Source organism: Equus asinus, chromosome 6 (assembly GCF_041296235.1).
Source record: "Equus asinus isolate D_3611 breed Donkey chromosome 6, EquAss-T2T_v2, whole genome shotgun sequence".
NCBI lineage: Eukaryota > Metazoa > Chordata > Mammalia > Perissodactyla > Equidae > Equus > Equus asinus.
In genome coordinates, this window is record NC_091795.1 from 12,448,045 (window position 1) to 12,465,997 (window position 17,953).

General features: G+C 46.6%; 1 protein-coding gene across 16 annotated transcripts in view; it reads right to left on the bottom strand.

The window, feature by feature from the left end:
• Positions 1 to 17,953, bottom strand: part of IL1R1 (interleukin 1 receptor type 1) — a 77,908-nt gene that overhangs the window by 20,504 nt on the left and 39,451 nt on the right. For 3 of the 16 annotated variants that reach the window (XM_044773050.2, XM_044773051.2, XM_044773052.2), the window contains exons 2-4: positions 10,256 to 10,408; positions 8,729 to 8,822; positions 4,887 to 4,953 (exon numbers count right to left, since the gene is read on the bottom strand). In XM_044773050.2, coding sequence (XP_044628985.2) covers positions 4,887 to 4,953; positions 8,729 to 8,743 — 82 coding nt within the window. In that variant the 5' untranslated portion in view covers positions 8,744 to 8,822; positions 10,256 to 10,408. The remainder of the gene's footprint in view (positions 1 to 4,886; positions 4,954 to 8,728; positions 8,823 to 10,255; positions 10,409 to 17,953) is intronic. The other 13 variants (XM_014854097.3, XM_070511563.1, XM_044773054.2 and 10 more) reach the window with 8 other exon arrangements.

The following is a 17,953-nucleotide window of genomic DNA, read 5'->3' on the forward strand; positions in this document are numbered from 1 at the left end:
AAAAGTCACACTCACAGATTGGTGTTGTTATTGATCTGCTCAGAGCTCCACAGGAAAGCCCTATCCTCAGTACATCCAGTAAAAAAAGGAAAGGTCAATCAGCGGCAATTGTTTAAAATTCCAGCTTCCTGAAAATTAATACCAGTTGAGACAAACAAGAGTCCAGCCAAAAGGAAGACATGGGGAACTAAATGTCCACACTTTGAAAAGCTCTAATATATTCCTGGGGAATCTAGAAGAGTGCACATGTGTGCAGGGCTGTGTACACGCCCAGACAAGACCAAAGAAGGACCAATCCCTCAAATCTGGATGACTCAAGGTCAGGCACAAGCATGAAGGAAAGGCTAAGACAGAGCTGTGAACAGTCTAACCCCTGAAGGCATGCCTCACACACGTAGAGCCCCCTCAGCAAAGGGAAAAGACCTATTGGTCCAAATAATCTCAGGAAATCTCTGATCAATCATTAGCTTTCCACACAGAGACTTCAGTGGCCATACAGGAAACACAGACTTTATGGAATTAACCCAAGAAAGTTATTAAACAAATGAACAGCAGCAGCAGCAGCAACAACAACAACTACAATAACAAAACAAACAACAACCACAAACATTGCATATGGTGGGCAGGGCATCTGATTTCTGGAGTTGCCACATTATACCACCTAAAATGTCCAATTTTCAACAAAACATGCAAAGAAACAGGAAAGTATTCCCCCACACACAGGGGAAAAAGAAGCCAACAGAAATTCCCAGAGGGATTCAGATATTAGACTTACTAAACAAAGATTTTAAATCAGCTATTATAAATGTGTTCCAAGAACTAAAGAAAACCACGTCTAAAGAATTAAGGGAAACTATAACAGAAATGTCTCACCAAGTGAAAAAACGTCAATAAAAAGAAATTATCAAAGAGAACCAAGGAGAAATTACGCATAGAAAAGTTCAATAACTGAAATGAAAGATTCACTTCAGGGGCTCAACATCAGATTTGAAGTGGCAGAAGAAAGAATTGGTAAACTTGAAGGTAAGTCATCTGATTCCTGGAAGATGATGCTGTCTGAAAAAGAATCAAGAAAACCAAACAGGGCCTCAGAGGCCTGTAGGGCATCATCAGTACCACCAATATACGCATAACATAAGTCCCAGAAGGAAAGGAGAGAAAGTGTCAGCAAAAATATTTGAAGAAATAATGGCCAAAATTTCCCAAATTTGATGAAAACCATTAATCTATATGTCCAAGAATCTCAAAGAATTCCAAGTAGTACAAGCTAAAAGAGATATACTCTGAGATACATCATAGCCAAACTGTTAAAAGACAGAGAGTCTTGAAAGCAGTAAGAGAAAATCCCCTCCTCACATACAAGGGAGCTTCAGTAAGATCACAGCTTGATCCTCAGAAACTACATAGGCCAGAAAGCAGCGGGTGACATATTCAAAGTGCTGAAAGAAAAAGACCACCAACCAAGAATTCTCTATCTGGCAAAACTATCCTTCAAAAATGAAGGAGAAATGAAGACATTCCCAGATAAACAAAAACTGAGAGAGTTCACTGTGAATAGACTCATCCATCAAGAAATGGTAAAGAGAGTCCCTAAGGCTGAAATGAAATTACACTAGACAGTAACAAATCCACAGGAAGAAATAAATAACATCAGTAAGAGTAACTACACAGGTGAATACACAAGTCAGTATGAATGTCTTTGGGCTTATAACTTCCTCTATTTCCTATATGATTTTAAAAAATAACTGCATAAAACAATGACATAAATCAATCAAAAGAGAGCAGACTTAAACGTAAAATCTAACAGTATAAAACATCTAGAAAGAAATATAGGAAAATATTTTTGTGACCCAAGGTCAGACAAAGATTTTTTAGATATAATACCAAAAGCACAACTCATAAAAGAAATACAAAAGATAAACTGGACTTCATCAAAATTAAGAACTTCTACTTTTTGAAAGACATCTTTAAGCAAATGAAAAGACAAATCACGGACTGGGAGAAAATACTTACAAATCACATATATGATAAAGGTCTTGTATTCAGAACACAATAAAGAATTCTCAAAACTCAATAATAAGAAGCCAGATAACCCAACGCAAAATTGGAAAGAGGTTTGGAAATTTCACCATAGAAGATATATGGATGGCAAAAAGCATACAAAAAGATGTTCATTATAATTAGCAAAATCAAATTAAAACAACAATCAGATACTATTACTTTTAGGATTAAAACTTCAAAGGTTGACAGTATCAGGTGTTTGTGAGGATGTGGAGGAGCTAGAACTCTCATGCACCTCTGGTGAGGGTATAAAGTGGTACAACTACACTGAAAGACACTTTGGCACTTTCTTAAAATGTTTCACGTAAGCCTAAGCCTAACATATGACCAAGGTATTTACCTAAGAGAAATGAAAGTATGTGTCCATTCAAAGTACACTAATGTTCACAGCACCTTTATTTTTAATAGTCAAAAACTGGAAATAGCTGAAATGAGCATCAACATGTGAATGGATAAATAAGTTGTGATATATCTATACAAAAGACTACTACGAAGTAATAAAACAATAACTATTAATATATGCAACAATATGAATGGGTCTCAAAATAATTATGCTGAGCGAAAGAAGCCAGACCAAAGAAACAAAAAAAAGAAGAGTGCATACCTTATAATCCCATTTATTTAAAACTCTAGAGAATCCAAATTAATTTATAGTGATAGAAAGCAGATCAATGGTTTCCTGGCTGTGAGGGAGCAGGGAGGGATGGGAAAGAGGAATTAGAAAAGATCAAAAGGAGGCTTTAGAGAATGGTGGATATATATTCATTATCTTGATTGTGATCATGGTTTCAGGGGTAGATATCTACGCCAACACATCAAATTGTATACTTTAAATGTGTTGTTTATTGTATGTCAATTATAACCTATATATATAAATCTGTTTAAAAACATAGACTTGAAATAAAAGTGGCTAAGAACTTAGCATAGTACCTGCCCAGTGAAAGCTGCTAAGTATTTAGCTGCTAGGAGGAGCAACAACAATCACAGTGATGAAAAGAGCAAACCTTAAGTAAGGTCTCAGACACACTCTTCTATTTATCTGGTGTTTGCTCCACCACTCCACCAAAATCGTTCTGATCAAGGTCACCTATCACTTTTAAGTTTGCTAAATTAAAAAAACAACATCGTCTTATTTAACATATCTGCATTTGACACGTATTATTTGCTCATCGTTGAAACACTTTCTTTCCTTGGCACTTGTCTAGCTCTCCTCCATTTCAGGCCAGTCCTTCACCGGCTCTCTGATGAGTGGAAGCCTGACCACCAATCCCTGGAGGACTATGGGATTCGGTCCTTAAAGTTCTTATCTTTTCTAACCACACTCATTCCCCAGGTGACCCCATCCCGTCTTCTAGGTCTAATGCCAGCTTCTTGTTGAGGTCTCCAAGCCAGACCTCTCCCCAGGCTTCAGCCTGCTTAGTCAACATCACTATTTAGACATCTAATGAACAGCTAAACTTAACATGTCCAGTCTAAACACTTGAGCTTCCCCATCCCATCAATGGCAACTCCAGCTTGCATTTGCTCAGGCCAAAACCCTTAGAGTCATCCTTGATTCTTCTCTCTCTCTCACACCCACATCCAATCTATCTGCAATCCCTGTTGGCTCTATCCTAAAATACATCCAAATTCTGACTATTGCTCACTTCTCCTTGCTGCTCTAGAACAAGCTACCACCATAGTTTGCCTGGATTATTGCAATAGCCTTCTACGTGGCCTCTCTGTTTCTACCTTTGCCTCCCTATGATCTGTTCACAATATGAGAACCAGAATGAGCCTGTTAATATGTAAGTTAGATCACATCTCTAGTGTTGAACATAGAACCCTGCAGTCTGCCCATCTCACTCAGAGTACAAGCCAAGATCCTTAGAAATGTCTACAAGGTTCTACACAATCAACCCTCCACCATCCCCCTATTATGCAAATGATCACATCCTTCACCTTTCACTCTGGTCTAACCAGACTGGTATTTTAGTTCCTGGAACATACCAGTACTCTTGGCCTCAGGGCCTTGGCACATGCCACCTAGAACATTTCCTCACCCCCAACCTGATATCTGTATAGCTCCCTCCTCCTCCTTCAGGTTTGACTCAAAAGTCAACTCAGTGAGGCCTTTTCTGGCCACACTATCAAAAAATTTAACCTTCTGTCCATCCAAATCCCAAAAGTTTATCCCTTCCTTTCCTGCTTTTTTTCTCTCTGTCTGCTTACCACCATACGACCTAATATATATTGATTTATCTAATGTATTGTCTCTCTCGCCTACTTAAATGTTAACCCCATGCAGGCAGATATTTCTGTCTTGATTATTCACTGCTGTATCCCCAGAACTTAGTGCTTGCCACACAGTAGGGGCTCCATGCATTTGCAGTAAGGGAGGTACAGAGGAAGAGAAAATGAATAAACAGAGAGAACAAAGAACTGTCTCTTGATGGTTTTCAGCTGTGTATTCATCAAGACTGCCCTCAACATCTGTTTCGAATGAAAGCCAGGACTTCCCGTATCACACTCTTCCATCAGCAACAAATCGGGAAGAGGCCCCGACTAGACACCGGAGACCCGGATGTTCGCTCTTGCTCTGAAACTAGCTACATGACCTGGGCTCTTAATCTCACTGAGCCTCAGTTTCCCAATCTGTAAATGAGAGAATGAGAAGTGAAGGTGCTGAAAGGAACATCCAACAGTACCGTTCTGTGACCAGGAGGCTCTGTGTCCTGGGATTCAACAGACAAAGGTAAGAAAAACGCCTCTGTTAGGGAAGGTACTTCATGTATTCTAAATAGATTTTCTTAGCAGACAAGAACCCAAGGAAATGCTTAACTCACCAGCCTCCAGAGAAGAAATCAGCAGAGCTATGAAACAAACAAGCCTGGGTAACACTTTCATATTCTCCTGGAAAAACAGGAATGGAAGAAAAACAGAAAAATGTTACTATTCCAGAAAATCTCTAAAACTACATACACTGACTGCCCACCTGCCCCACCCTCCCCCCAAGTCATACTGATGGGTTAGTCTCCCCACGTCATTAACGTGCTCACGCGTCATGAGAAGAGGGCACAAGGGGATGGAGATTTTCAATGGAAATGGGGACAAACTCAAACAACTCAAGATTAATAAAACTTCCATCATTTGCCCCAATATTCATCTCTAGTCTTGAATCCCATTTAAATTTCCCCAAAACCTAATCTATGCTATATCCAAAATAGACTATTCTCTAAACCCTAAACCATGTCGCCTCTACTTAATGGGGGTTTGTTCCCACCTGGAATGCACCCCACTACCAGGACCCACTTGCAAAAGTCTCCCCACACTTTCAGATCCAGCTTAAAGCCACACCTGCACTTTATAAGGTAAAACACTAAACCATTTGTACGAAATGATACAGCTACATAGAAATACACCCAAAAAAGACTATAAGAAATAATAACAAACTAAAATTAGGTTAGTTTTTGTGGTTGGGTGGTTTTCCCCTTCTCCGTGGCTTTCTATCTAAAATTTCTACAATAAGGATGTATTAAGCTTATCACAAAGAAAAAAACGAAAACAACACCTCCACAGCCCCTCTGAGTGGTTTAGAGGCCCAACCGACAGGGCATCAGCTACGACAGGGATCGGTCAGTGATCCGGCTGCATAGTAACTGAGGTCCTAGTCACATACAGTTTTCATTAATAGCACTTTGTCCATACACATGGCAGGGGACATCATCAAATTAAGCACTTGATTGATTGATGCTGGAAGGAAATCATGCCCATTGCCTTATCTATAAAACAATGTCACTGACATAGGATCAATTGAATGTGAACAAGGAAAACAACCTCAGTTTTGGCTGCTTTTCTAAACTTCTCAAGCCCAAGTGAAGTTAATGTTCATTGCAGCCTCTTCTCCTTTTGGAATGTCCCTGTTAGCTGCTCCTGAGTGGGGACCCTACAATTACGTGCAACAGTTTCCAGCCCCGCACCTCCAGTGAACTTCTGCACTAATCTATTCACAGGCCCATGAGCACCTCAAACTCAATAGGCCCCAAACCCAACTCATTCTCTCCCACCAAACTTGCTCCCCTCCTCAGTGACAGGCCGAGGACTGCGCACCCGCTCAACGAGAGACGTGGGCTCAAGGATCCTGACGCCACCCCAGCGGATCTCCCACCCAGCCCTAACCAGTCCACCTCCTTAGATCACCAAGTGGCCCTGTCACTCAAGGCCACTGCCGAAGCCTCTTTAGCTCAAGCAATCACCATCTCCTGCATGGATTAATTACGGCCACCAACGGCTCCTTTTTGGTCTCTCTGCCTATGGATTTATTGCTTCCACTCTATCCAGAGAACCTATGAACTCACAGTTACCGAATGATCGTTTCAAAACACTTCATTGGCTCCCCAGTGCCCCGAAAAAGCCCAAACTCCTTAGCAAACACATGCGGGTCCTTGTGCTGAGGCCCCGCCTCACCTCTCCAGACTCAATCCCCACCTCCCTCCCCAGCCCAGTCCCCAGTCAGCCGTCACCCTGCCCTGTTCTCCAGCCTCAGGGCCTCTGTCTTCACTATGCCCTCCTCCCTTCACCTGGCCACCTCCCACATCCATCAGCTCTCAGCCGTGTCTCCCTCCTCCCACCCTGCGCAGGGAGCCCCCTTGCCTGGCTCAGCCTTCCTCCTCTGGGCCCCCCAGCAATCTGTGTGTATGCCGATCACAGGCCTTAGCAGACTTTACTGCAGTTTCAGCAGGACAGGAAGCCTCCTGAGGGCAGGCACCAGGACCTGCTTATCACTGTACCCACAGCATCCAGCACTGTGCGGGGAACTTGGAGGCACTTAACAAATTCTCGTGGAACAAATGAAAAAATGAACAAAAGAAGTGGCTAGCCCCTCTACCTGACCTCAGGGGCAACATCCAGGGTAGACCATGTAATTTCATACTTCGAGAACTTCCGTCCATTAATTTTTATAGGCGATGAAATTTGCCTATACTCTTATCTGAAGCTATAACTACAAACATAACATATTTCAACTAAGGGGCCAGCACGGTGGCACAGCGGTTAAGTTCACACATTCTGCTTTGGTGACCTGGCGTTCACAGTTTCAGATCTCAGATGTGGACCTATTCACTGCTTCTCAAGCCATGCTGTGGCAGGCATCCCACATATAAAGTAGAGGAAGATGGGCACGGATGTTAGCTCAGGGTCGGCCTTCCTCAGCAAAAAGAGGAGGAGTAGCTCAGAGCTAATCTTCTTCTTCAAAAAGAAATATTTCAACTAAGACATCACTAATTCAGACTGTAATGACATGCAATCATTTGAATATTAGCTGAAAAATGTTCTCTTCAAGAAGTGGTATTAAGGGGCTGGCCCGGTGGCACAGCAGTTAAGTGCACATGTTCCGCTTCAGCGGCCTGGGGTTTGCTGGTTTGGATCCCAGGTGCACCGCTTGGCAAGCCATGCTGTAGCAGGCGTCCCACATATAAAGTAGAGGAAGATGGGCACAGATGTTAGCTCAGGGCCAGTCTTCCTCAGCAAAAAGAGGAGCATTGGCAGCAGTTAGCTCAGGGCTAATCTTCCTCAAAAAAAAAGAAAAAAGAAATGGTATTAAAATGTATAAAAAACACCACAATGTGATTTTTAAATAAATGCAGGGGAACAAAGACTTTCTAATCATGAGAGACACCCCCGTCCATAATCTCCTCAGCTTACCCCCGGCACGAGGACAATGATTGCTAAGCCTGGTTCAAGCCTTGAAACCTCCCTCAGAGCAGTAAGACCGCATTCCTTAAATATCCTGTAATGCTGACATTTTATTCACCTAACTTGGCTTCCCAAATTACCCTAGATTAATAGATTATCATATTTGCCTTTAACCTATATTCAAATTATTAAAACCAGCTTGAAGGCTGTGGAGTCTTACGGCCTGGCTTGTTACCTCTTCCTGTAACTGTGAAAGTGCTGTAAGTCTCTATGTTAAAGAGGAGGAAAGTACAGAGTTAAAATGTTTCCCAATTACCACTTTCAGGACAATCGGTGACTCACGTTAATTTATCAACAGCAAAATAAAGGCACCATGAAACCAACTGAACAAGTGAACGCTGCCAGCTGTTAGTTCATGAGTTACAAGATCTGGCTTGTTTGATTACTAGGCAGGGGAGAAAGAAGATGCCAGACTGAATTTTGTACAGAGTACACCTCGAGACATAATTCCAAATTAATCATGGGGAAACAACATTTAATCATTCCAAGTCCAGGGCTGGTGGCCTGCCACCAAAGGGCAGTGTGACCTTGGACATGACTCCTCCCTGGGCCTCAGTTTCCTCATCTGTACAGGTGGGCGATGACTCAGGTGATCTCAGACCCCTCCTGCTCTGATAGTCTATAAAACACAGGCGCCGAGCCCCACGGGTCCAGGTTTGACTTCGCCTGCCCCAGGACTGCTCTGGGAAAAAGCCTCAGAGGGGGAGTGGCCCCTTCTCCTCAGCAGGCGGCTTTCTCAGAACCCCAGGGCAAGGGGGTCAGCTTCAGGCCATGAGATGGGGGTCGAGGGTCACATGACCTAAGGGAGAGAGGATAGTGGAAAGGAAGGAGGTAAAGATGCACCCAAGACTAAAACTAAACATGCTCCTGACGAAATCAGCACAAACTTCATTATGCCCGAAACAACACAGAAATTCTGAGGGTGAAGACAAACCTGACTAGCCTTCATAGCGCCAGCAGCGGAAAGGCCGGCCAAGCCAGGAAGTCCCTCAGCAACATGTGTGTTCTACTGCACGCCAGGCAGAGTGCTAGTGCCGGAGACAAAAGTAATAAAATACAACAAGAACCTGCTCCTCAAGATGGCCACAATTGAGGCATTAGCCTCACGTGATCACAAGATACAGCCCACAACCCCATCAAGGACTCAGCCTCCGTGCCTCAGTTCCCCATTTGACAAATGGGGATGACAGTGACAGTATTTGTTGTTGACGGCTGGGGTGAGGATTGAACGAGTTGTCACATGTGAAGGGCTTAGAACATTGCCGGGCTAATGGTCATACTCAAATGTTAGCTATTATAAATCACCCCATGCTCGGATGACAAATATAAGTTTTGATAAAAGGTTTTCAGATATCCATTCATTTATTTATTCATTCACTGCCAAATTCAACAACTGTATATGGGATATCTACTACCTGTCTGCATTCACACTTGGCTCTGGAAACAAACATAGGAATAATGACCCAGGGTCTGGCTCAAAGAGCTCATTAGCCAGCAGGGGAAGTGGGCATGTCCACAGTTATACAGTGATGGGGAGTGTCGATGGGTAGAGAAATGCCCAGGGCACAAGGCAAAACAGGGCCCTAATTCAGCCTGGAGGTGGGCTCCTGGATGAGGTGTACCTGAAGCTCAGGGGGTGGAAGGGGCGGGAGGAGGGGATCAGCATGTTCGGAGCATAAACCAAAGGTAGGGTACCAAGAGGCACAGGTGGGGAGGCTGAAAGTGCCCAGAACACAAACAGTCTTGCAAGGAGCGGGGACTACAATTTGTAGGTGGCAAAAACACCACTTAAAGGTTTTAAGCCACGGGGTGGGGTATGATCAGATGTTCACTTTTTATAGAAATTTTGGCACCTGTATGGAATATAAACTGGAGACAAGAGGGGAGGCAGGGAGAACAGGCTGTCGCGGATGGGATGTCCAGATGAGAGAGGATGCTGGCTGAGCCAGGCAGCAGTGGGGGACAGACAGAAGGGGGCATAGCTGAGACCCCCTCAGAGACAATAAGAGAGGAGTGACTGAGGAAGTCTGGGCTGCCCCAGCGCTGACTCACTAAGGTGGGGACCAGCGTAAGGAGGGCAGGTTCCAGCGGCCACAGAGAGCCCAAGGAGATGCCCAGAGGTCGCTCACAGCACCACTGGACCTGAGTCTACTGGCACTACGTGAGCAGTGTTGCTTCCAACTGAAATGGAGAATTGGAGTGTGAGGGGAAAGTTAAGTGACATGGACAGCAAGGCTCGGAATATGCTGGAACCAGAGAGAGCTCAGACACTGAACTGGGAGCCATCATCACCCAGGTCACAACCGTAGCTAAAGTGACCCTGAGAGTGGGTGAGCAGGAGCTCTTACTGAGGTCGCAGACCCCTTCAGAAATCTGATAAAACCATAGAGCTGCCCCAAAGAAAAACGTACTGACAAAAATAAAGTACTTTTGTATACAAGGGGAGAGACCCCAAGACCACCTGAAACTGACGTTGGAGGACTTCCGCTGCTGAGGAGAAAAGGTCGTGGGCCCCTGGAGCCAACAAGCCCTGTTACCGTGGAGGAGGCCTTTTCTCGTACAAGGGGTCCTGCTCCTCAGGAGGGAATCACCGTCTTTAAGGGGGCGTGTCTACCTGGGGAGAGAAGAGCACACATGAGCATAAGCTTAAATGAAGAAGCTTAAAGTCACCGACAGCCGCACACATCTCAAGAGGTGGCCAAAAAAAGGCCAAAACAAGCTTACAAAAATGAGTCATAAGTTTAAAGAGTACATGTCCCACGGTCCTTTGAGACAATGGTTTCAGAAAATGAAGTCAGGGGAGTGAGGAATACAAAGAGGTTGACATCACCAGCTCTTCTTGATGGAACAGTCACACCTGCCACTTTGCAAGACATGGGGATGCAACAGTGGATCAGATCACCTATGGGGATCTCATGGCTTAATACACCTGGAGAACACAGCTCAGAGAAATGCATCACGTGCCAGAAAAAAATGAACAGCCCTTTTTTATTTATTTATTATTTTTGGTGAGGAAGATTTGCCCTGAGCTAACATCTGTTGCCAATCTTCCTCTATTTTGTATATGGGACGCCACTACAGCATGGCTTGATGAGTGGTGTGTAGGTCCACACCCAGGATCCGAACCTGTAAACCTCGGCCGCTGAAGTGGAGCATGTGAACCTAAACACTACACCACCAGGCCGGTCCCCGAACAGCTCCTTTTTAAGAAAAGGCACACTCTCTGAGTCCTTGCTCTTTCTTATACCAAGCATATTAAGATACCTGCCTTCCAAATTACATAATTTGAAATAACTTCAAAAAGCTGAGCTGTGACTGCCTTACCGTTACGCCTCGTCGACGTCTCACCATTCCTTCCCTGGTGTTGCACTTTACTTTCAGTATTTTGAAGTCTAATTTTTTTTTTCAGCTCTGAATCACTCCCTCAGGCCTCTGAAAAGCTTGTAAGGCCCAAGCATAAGGGCTTTCAATGCCCAGACAATAAAATAGCCTGACTAATTGAATGCCAAGCGTTTTGCTTGGACTAAATGTTCTAAATGCCACCCTATTATTCACTTTAGACTTCAGCACACAGCACGTCATTAAGGTGTCAGAGCACAGCGGCTCAACTCCGTGAATTGTGACACAGCCCGGAATCAGAGGGGACCCGCTGATCTTCCTGTTCCGGCCCCAGCACGGTCCTTCCCCATCTCGGTGAGTGTGGCCAAAACTGACCGCAGCTGAGGGCAATCACTGGAGAACATCGGAGAAAGTAACAGAGCGGGCGGGGCAGGGGAGGAGGCCGGCGAGAGGGTGAACTTAGTTGGCAGGCCCAGGAAGCCTTTTGCAGAGGAGTTGACTCCCCACGTGCCCCCTAACTCCTTCCCCTCCCCTCTTCCTCTTGCCCCAGAAACTTCTTAAAAGAGTTCACTTTTTATTCTTAAAGGCTTTTCTGTTCACTGCCTCGTCCCCATCCCTAGTGCCCAGCCCCCCGCTGCCTCCGACGCCCACTGCTCCTCTGAAGGCAGTGCCTGCGCCACCAGAGCGCCTAGCTCCTCAGCGCCAAGGGCCGCAGGGTCTTGCTCTTCCTGGTCAGCTCTGCAGCACCGGGCCGCCCATCAGCCCTCCTGGCTGCTCCTGGGACGAGGGCGACAGCACCCACTCTCCTGCCTTCACCTCCAGGCTTGCCGCTCCCTGCACAGGCTCCTCGCACACACACACGGTCAGCACCGTAGCCTTCTGCCTCCGTGATGCCTCTGTGGTGCTTCCCGGGACTGTCATTCAATTCGACCCTTCCTAGTCATCCAGCTCTGAGCGAATCCTGATCAGAAGCCCTTCCCAGGGGCCCCTGCAGACACCTCGTCCTCCACAGGCAGGAGCGCCAAGTCACACAGGGTCTTCCTGGCACAGTGCACCGGCTGCCTCAGACATCTGGCTCTGGGACCAGGGCTCTGGCAGCAATGGGTGGCTCCCTTGCTTGCTGGCCTTTCCAATCTGGGCCAGGGGAGAGGGCAGCACAGAACAGACCCTCCCTGCTCCCACAGTCCTGTGAGGCAGGCCCCATCCACACTTCTTGCATGTAGTGAGAGAGAGGGACAGAGGAAGGAAGAGAGGGAGGGAGGATAGGAGGGAGGGAGGGAGGAAGGAAAGAAGGAAGGAATCCACCCTCCCACCACCTTTGCCTGTCATTGCCTAGGAACAAAGACCTGGCCAAGAATCAATGACGGCAGAGGATGGAATATGGGTACTGTGAGTGGGTCAGAGAATGGAAATGCAAGGGGAACTAGTACGGGGGTCTGGCGATGACCAGGAATCCTCCTGGGGAAAGCAGGATGCTCCTTGAGGGGTCAGACAGAGAGCTCCCACCCAGAGGTGGGGAGGGCCCTGCGGAGGGGGCCCCAGGAGCAGGATGGAGGTGGAGACCCGTTAATGCCAGAAGAAGAACCCGGCAAATAAGCCTCCTGCCTCAGAGGCTACCCAGCAAAGCCCGCTGAGATTTTAAAATTGACTTACAGTAAAATTCAAAATGTGCTTTTAGAAAATAGCAACAATGAAAAGTCACAGAGTTATCCCACCTGGCTATTTTTCAGATGACTTTTCCACATAAGATAAATCAATTAAGTTAAGGGGAAGGATTAACTCCCAGATAAATTAACAAGCCCTCGCATACTTCGCCCCTTCTACCCGCAGCTGCAGCGACACCTGTATTCAGTACGAAGTCCCGGGACTCGCTACCGCCCTCCCCATAGCAGCTCCCAGCTGATGTGCAGAGGCAGGGGCTGCACTGAGGAACTGACGCCCAGCCTGGGGCAGTCAGCCGGGGCATGGCGGGTCACCCCCACATCCAGCGGCCTGGTCCGGTCACTGCGGTGCAGTGGTGTGAAAACAGGAAGAACAGCTTTCTATGACATTCATGTGAAAAAGCTAGATACTGTGAACTTCTGGAGTAGAATGCCCACTGCTTTTTAGTGATCACAGGATATCTGGAAACATGGGTATATCACAACACAACTATGTAGCACAAGGGACTTACACACAAAGCTACTTGTTTGTTAAAGAGAAAATGAAAATGCACACTGGAGGCACGAAGCAATTTCCTACTAGACCCAGAATGAGAAACTTCAACGTGAATTAAGTTACAGAAGCAGAGATTAAATATAAGAATTTCCAAGGAACATACAGGCCCCAACAGAAGCCCCTCTTCCAGGAAGAACTGACTTCCCCTCCCAGCGCCGTCCTGTCACTCTGCAGGGGATTCCACAGTCAGTGCAGACACAGGGAAAGTGACAGCTAGGGGACACAGGGGCTGTTGTGAGAACCCAGGTGGCTTCATCAAGGCCCAGGGCCCCGGTGCAGGGGGAAAGGGCATGTGTTCCTACCTTGTGGCCACATCACATCTATTAACGCCTTCTTATTCTTGAGGAATTTCCCACAATCTTGAGGAATTTCCTTCTTGTTCCTGAGGAATTCCTCCACATTGTGAACCTTACCTTCCAGGACGGAAGCCAGGCACCAGACACAACCCAGACATCATGAAGATGCATGTGCCATGTGGGTCCACTTCTGGGGAGAGTGGCAGCACCTGGTACTGGGGGCAGTGTCTGAGCACAGGCTGCACTGTCCCACACAGCATCTGCACAGAGCAGTGCCCCAATGTGGCTAGTTTCCAAATTTGTTTCTATCTAAATTAACCTCCAAGCCTGACTCCCCAGCCTGCCCCCAGCCCCATCCCATATTAAGAAGGGCCCTGAATGTGCACACAGGTAGACATTACCCTCCATACAGCCCTGGCCATTCCAGAGACCAGGGAGGCACGCTAGCAGTGGAGTTCACAGGGGACAACCCAGGAGAGAGGCCTGCCTAGGTCCTGGAATCAGAGTTGAGCCTATTTGGGCAGGGAATTCCGAGGGTCCCGGGTACCTGGGTCATGGCCAAGAGGGAGGGGCTGGTTGGCACAGGTTCCAAACGTGCACAAGCTCTTGGCCCTCCAGACCAAGGCACGTGGAATGTGGCTCGGGCATGTGGCTGGCTGAGAAGCGAGCAGAACCCTTCAAAGTACGGGGCCTGGAGAGACCTCTCCTGCTTGGGTCTAAGAGAAGTTGTACAGCAGCCAAATATCTGCAGGAACCCAAGAAGAGAGAGAAGACAGCACTAGGTAACTCCTCCTTCTTTCAGGAACCTGAAGTAGCAGAGGCCCAGATCCGAAACTTAAAAGGAAATCCTAACGGTACTTTCCACTTCTCCATCTCATACCAACTCGCTCTTCACACTGAGTGCCTCGTAAATACATGCACAGCATCATTTAATACAACTTCTCATCCCAAACATTAATCAATATGTGTCTAAAGGTATATCTGACATAATGGAGAGAGCTTCAGAGAATTAAGCTCCAACTCATGGACTATAATTGAGAGCGGTCGGTGGACGAGTCCTTGTAAAAAGCAAGGACTAAAGCAGGTTCTTTAGGTCATCAAATATCACAGCCTCCAAGTTCTATGCAAAACCAGTGGAAACATGTAAAGAATGGGTTATGGTATTAAAACAAAACCCATAATTATCATCTTCACCTGTTACAAGGATTCAAACATTGTTAAGACCAAAAATGTCAGTTGTAAAGACAAGGCATGAAGGAATTTACTTATAATGCCATAGAAGCACATGATTGTGGAAAACACTTTAGAATCTGTACTTACCCAAGTCTTTGTTTCTTTTTTTTTGAGGAAGATTAGCCCTGAGCTAACATCTGTGCCCATGTTGCTCTACTTTATATGTGGGACGCCTGCCACAGCATAGCTTGATAAGTGACGCATAGGTCCACACCGGTGAATCCCGGGCTGCCGAAGCGGAGCATGCAAACTTAAGCTCTGCACCACTGGGCCGGCACCACAAATCTGCTTCTTAAACTAGAATCCACAAATCCCTAAGAAGAAGCTGTAGACAGCCAGGGAACTCAGAGTCTATCTTCCTGGGGTCCAGACAGACAGAGCAACTACCCTACTAACTCTAACTACTGAGGAGCCCCGAGGATGGTTCCACACTCAAGACAGGGAAGGAAAACATGGAAGTGACCACAGAGGAGTCTGGGGTCACCACAGTGTGCTCCAAATGTGACATGACTGATTCCGTCCTGCAGAGATGAACAAAGCCCACTGTGCGCTCAGCATGGCTACACCGATCCTCCCCCAGGGAAAGAGCTTTACAGAACTATGGGCAAACAAAACCACCTCCACAACAGAGGCAATACTCATCATTTCAGAAAGTCCAAGACACACGGACACTTTGGCCACCTTCCTATCAGCGGATGGATCCAACAGCCTAGCTCACAGTAGAGTTACCTGGCTTACTTACCCATATCCACAAGGCAAGGAAAGCTACTTAATCATCAAAGGGTATCATGCAGAAGGATACGAAGACAAAGTAAAAATAGCCAGGGAGGTTTGAGGTGTTGCTACGAAATGAAAGTTACTCAGCTCTTACAGGGCACAAAGCCACCAGATTGGTGGTTTGATTGGTGGTTTCACATGGGTTTTAAGGGCAAAGGGGAAAATGAGACACAGAGGGACATGACCACTGTCACAAGAGGACTGCTACAAACAGAATGGGCTGGACTCCAGCCTCTGACCGCTAGGGTGAGTGGACAAGGTCTCCACTTCACCCCCAGGAATGAGTTAGGGCTCCCGGACAGCAGGAACCAGACCCAGAGATGGGAATGGCTCTGGTTTCCCGTCCCTCAACCCCTTTTAAATGCCCAGCCTTGCCCTTCGCAGCCTCTTTCATGCCTCCAGCGCAGCTCCAATCGAGACACTGGCCAAAGGCGGTGATATTGAGTGCAGCCACACTCAACTTGCCAGAAGGGTGACTGCGAGAAAGAGAATGTCCCCGAGTACTGCCTTTCAGTCGGGCGAGAACAGTTCTGTTTCTCAAAGTGGGATCTACAGCTCGAGTCTCAGAGGACTAGACTTTCTCCATAAGAATTTTTAATTGTTTTCACTTCTGTGGGGGTTTTTATTAAGGTAAAATATGCATACAGTGAAGCACACAACAAATCTTAAGTTACAATTCCATTCACTGTGACAACTGTATACACCAGGAATACCCCATCAAGACAGCGACCATTTCCAACCCCCCTAACATTCCCTTGTGTCCCCCAGTAGTCACCCCTCACTGCATCCGGCCGCACTGTTCTGCTTTCTATCAGCACCTCTACGATCCTTTAACAATTCACATGCGTGCACTCCGGACGGCTGGCTCATCCCTCTCAGGGCCCTGCTATTTCAGGGTGCACATCAGCATCAGTGCTGTAATCACTTATTACCAAGTGATGTAAGGAACACAGTGGTTGTCAAAGGGGCCAGTACGGCCCCTGAGGGAGCATTTTGAAAAGTGTGGGGAAGGTGACAATTTGGGTGATCACAACGATGCATGCGGTGGTGGAGGCCAGGGGTGCCAGACTTCCGGAACAACACAGGGCAATTCTGCCCAGAAAAACTTGTCCTCATCCCGCATGACTTCTAGGCATCACACAGACGTTCAGGCCAATGGAGAACATCATTTTTCATTTTGGAGCCTAGTGTCTAACTCCACCCTACACTTATATAAAATATATATTTTCAGCACACTTTTCAGACGTACTGAATTTTCCAGGAATGCAACTATTGTGAAAAGGGAGGGAGGACTGGCCTTTGACCAGCATTTAGACCTTGACCAAGAGTCACTCCTCAGTCAGTGGTATCTGGGCCTAACCATGGTATCTGGGCCTACACCAGGACTCCTCTGTTCCAGGCTGACTGGCAGCTGTCCCATGCTGTCCTACAGGCAGTCTACATAACACATCGGGTGGCCTCATCTGGTTCTAGCTGGCTCTGCCAAAGCGTCCACACACTGAAATACATAATTTTGATACAAATTACTTTTATTTATTCTTTACATCTGGCTATTATATTCATTATTTGGAAATTACATTGTAGGTAAGTTTTATTATTTCAAAATTTTAAAAGGGGTGTTTAAAATATTTGCACTAAAAGGGAGTACTGGGTTTTGAACGAGGGGAGACGCACTGATCTAAAGTGACAGCATCTAACTCACAGTTGAACTCTTGGGCTGTATTTCCAGGGGTCCATAAGTTCTCCGGCTCGGGAAGCTGGAGGTGCAGAGCCCAGGATGCCTAGACCTCCCGCCCGCTTAGCACCCTGGGTCCAGCTGAAATGCAGCCACCAAACTGCACTTTCAACGGGGGTCATTTCAAGAGACAGCCTAAAACTTGCTCTTTGCACCTCTTAACCGGGGACCCTCAGGACAAAGTCCCTGCTTCTCTCAGGACCAAGAAGCCTTTGCTTCTCCTGAGTACTTCTTTTTCATCTTGAAGACACAGATGATTGTGCCCTGCCTGGTTTCCTCCCACACAGCCTGCAAGAAGGTATGTCGGTGGGGTCAACCTTGGGTACACGTTAGACCCACCTGGGGGCTTTAAAAATACCAGCGAGTGGGCACACCCCGGAGATGCTGGTTCGCTCGCTCGGCGGTCCAGCGCTGGCCTTTCTCAGAGCACCTCAGGCAATGCCAAGGTGCAGGCAGGGCTGGGGCCCAGGCTTCCTCTGCATCTGCAGCTCCACTGGCAACTTTACAAATATACAGTCCATCAAGGTTAACATCTGATATATTTCTAGACTCACGTCAGGCT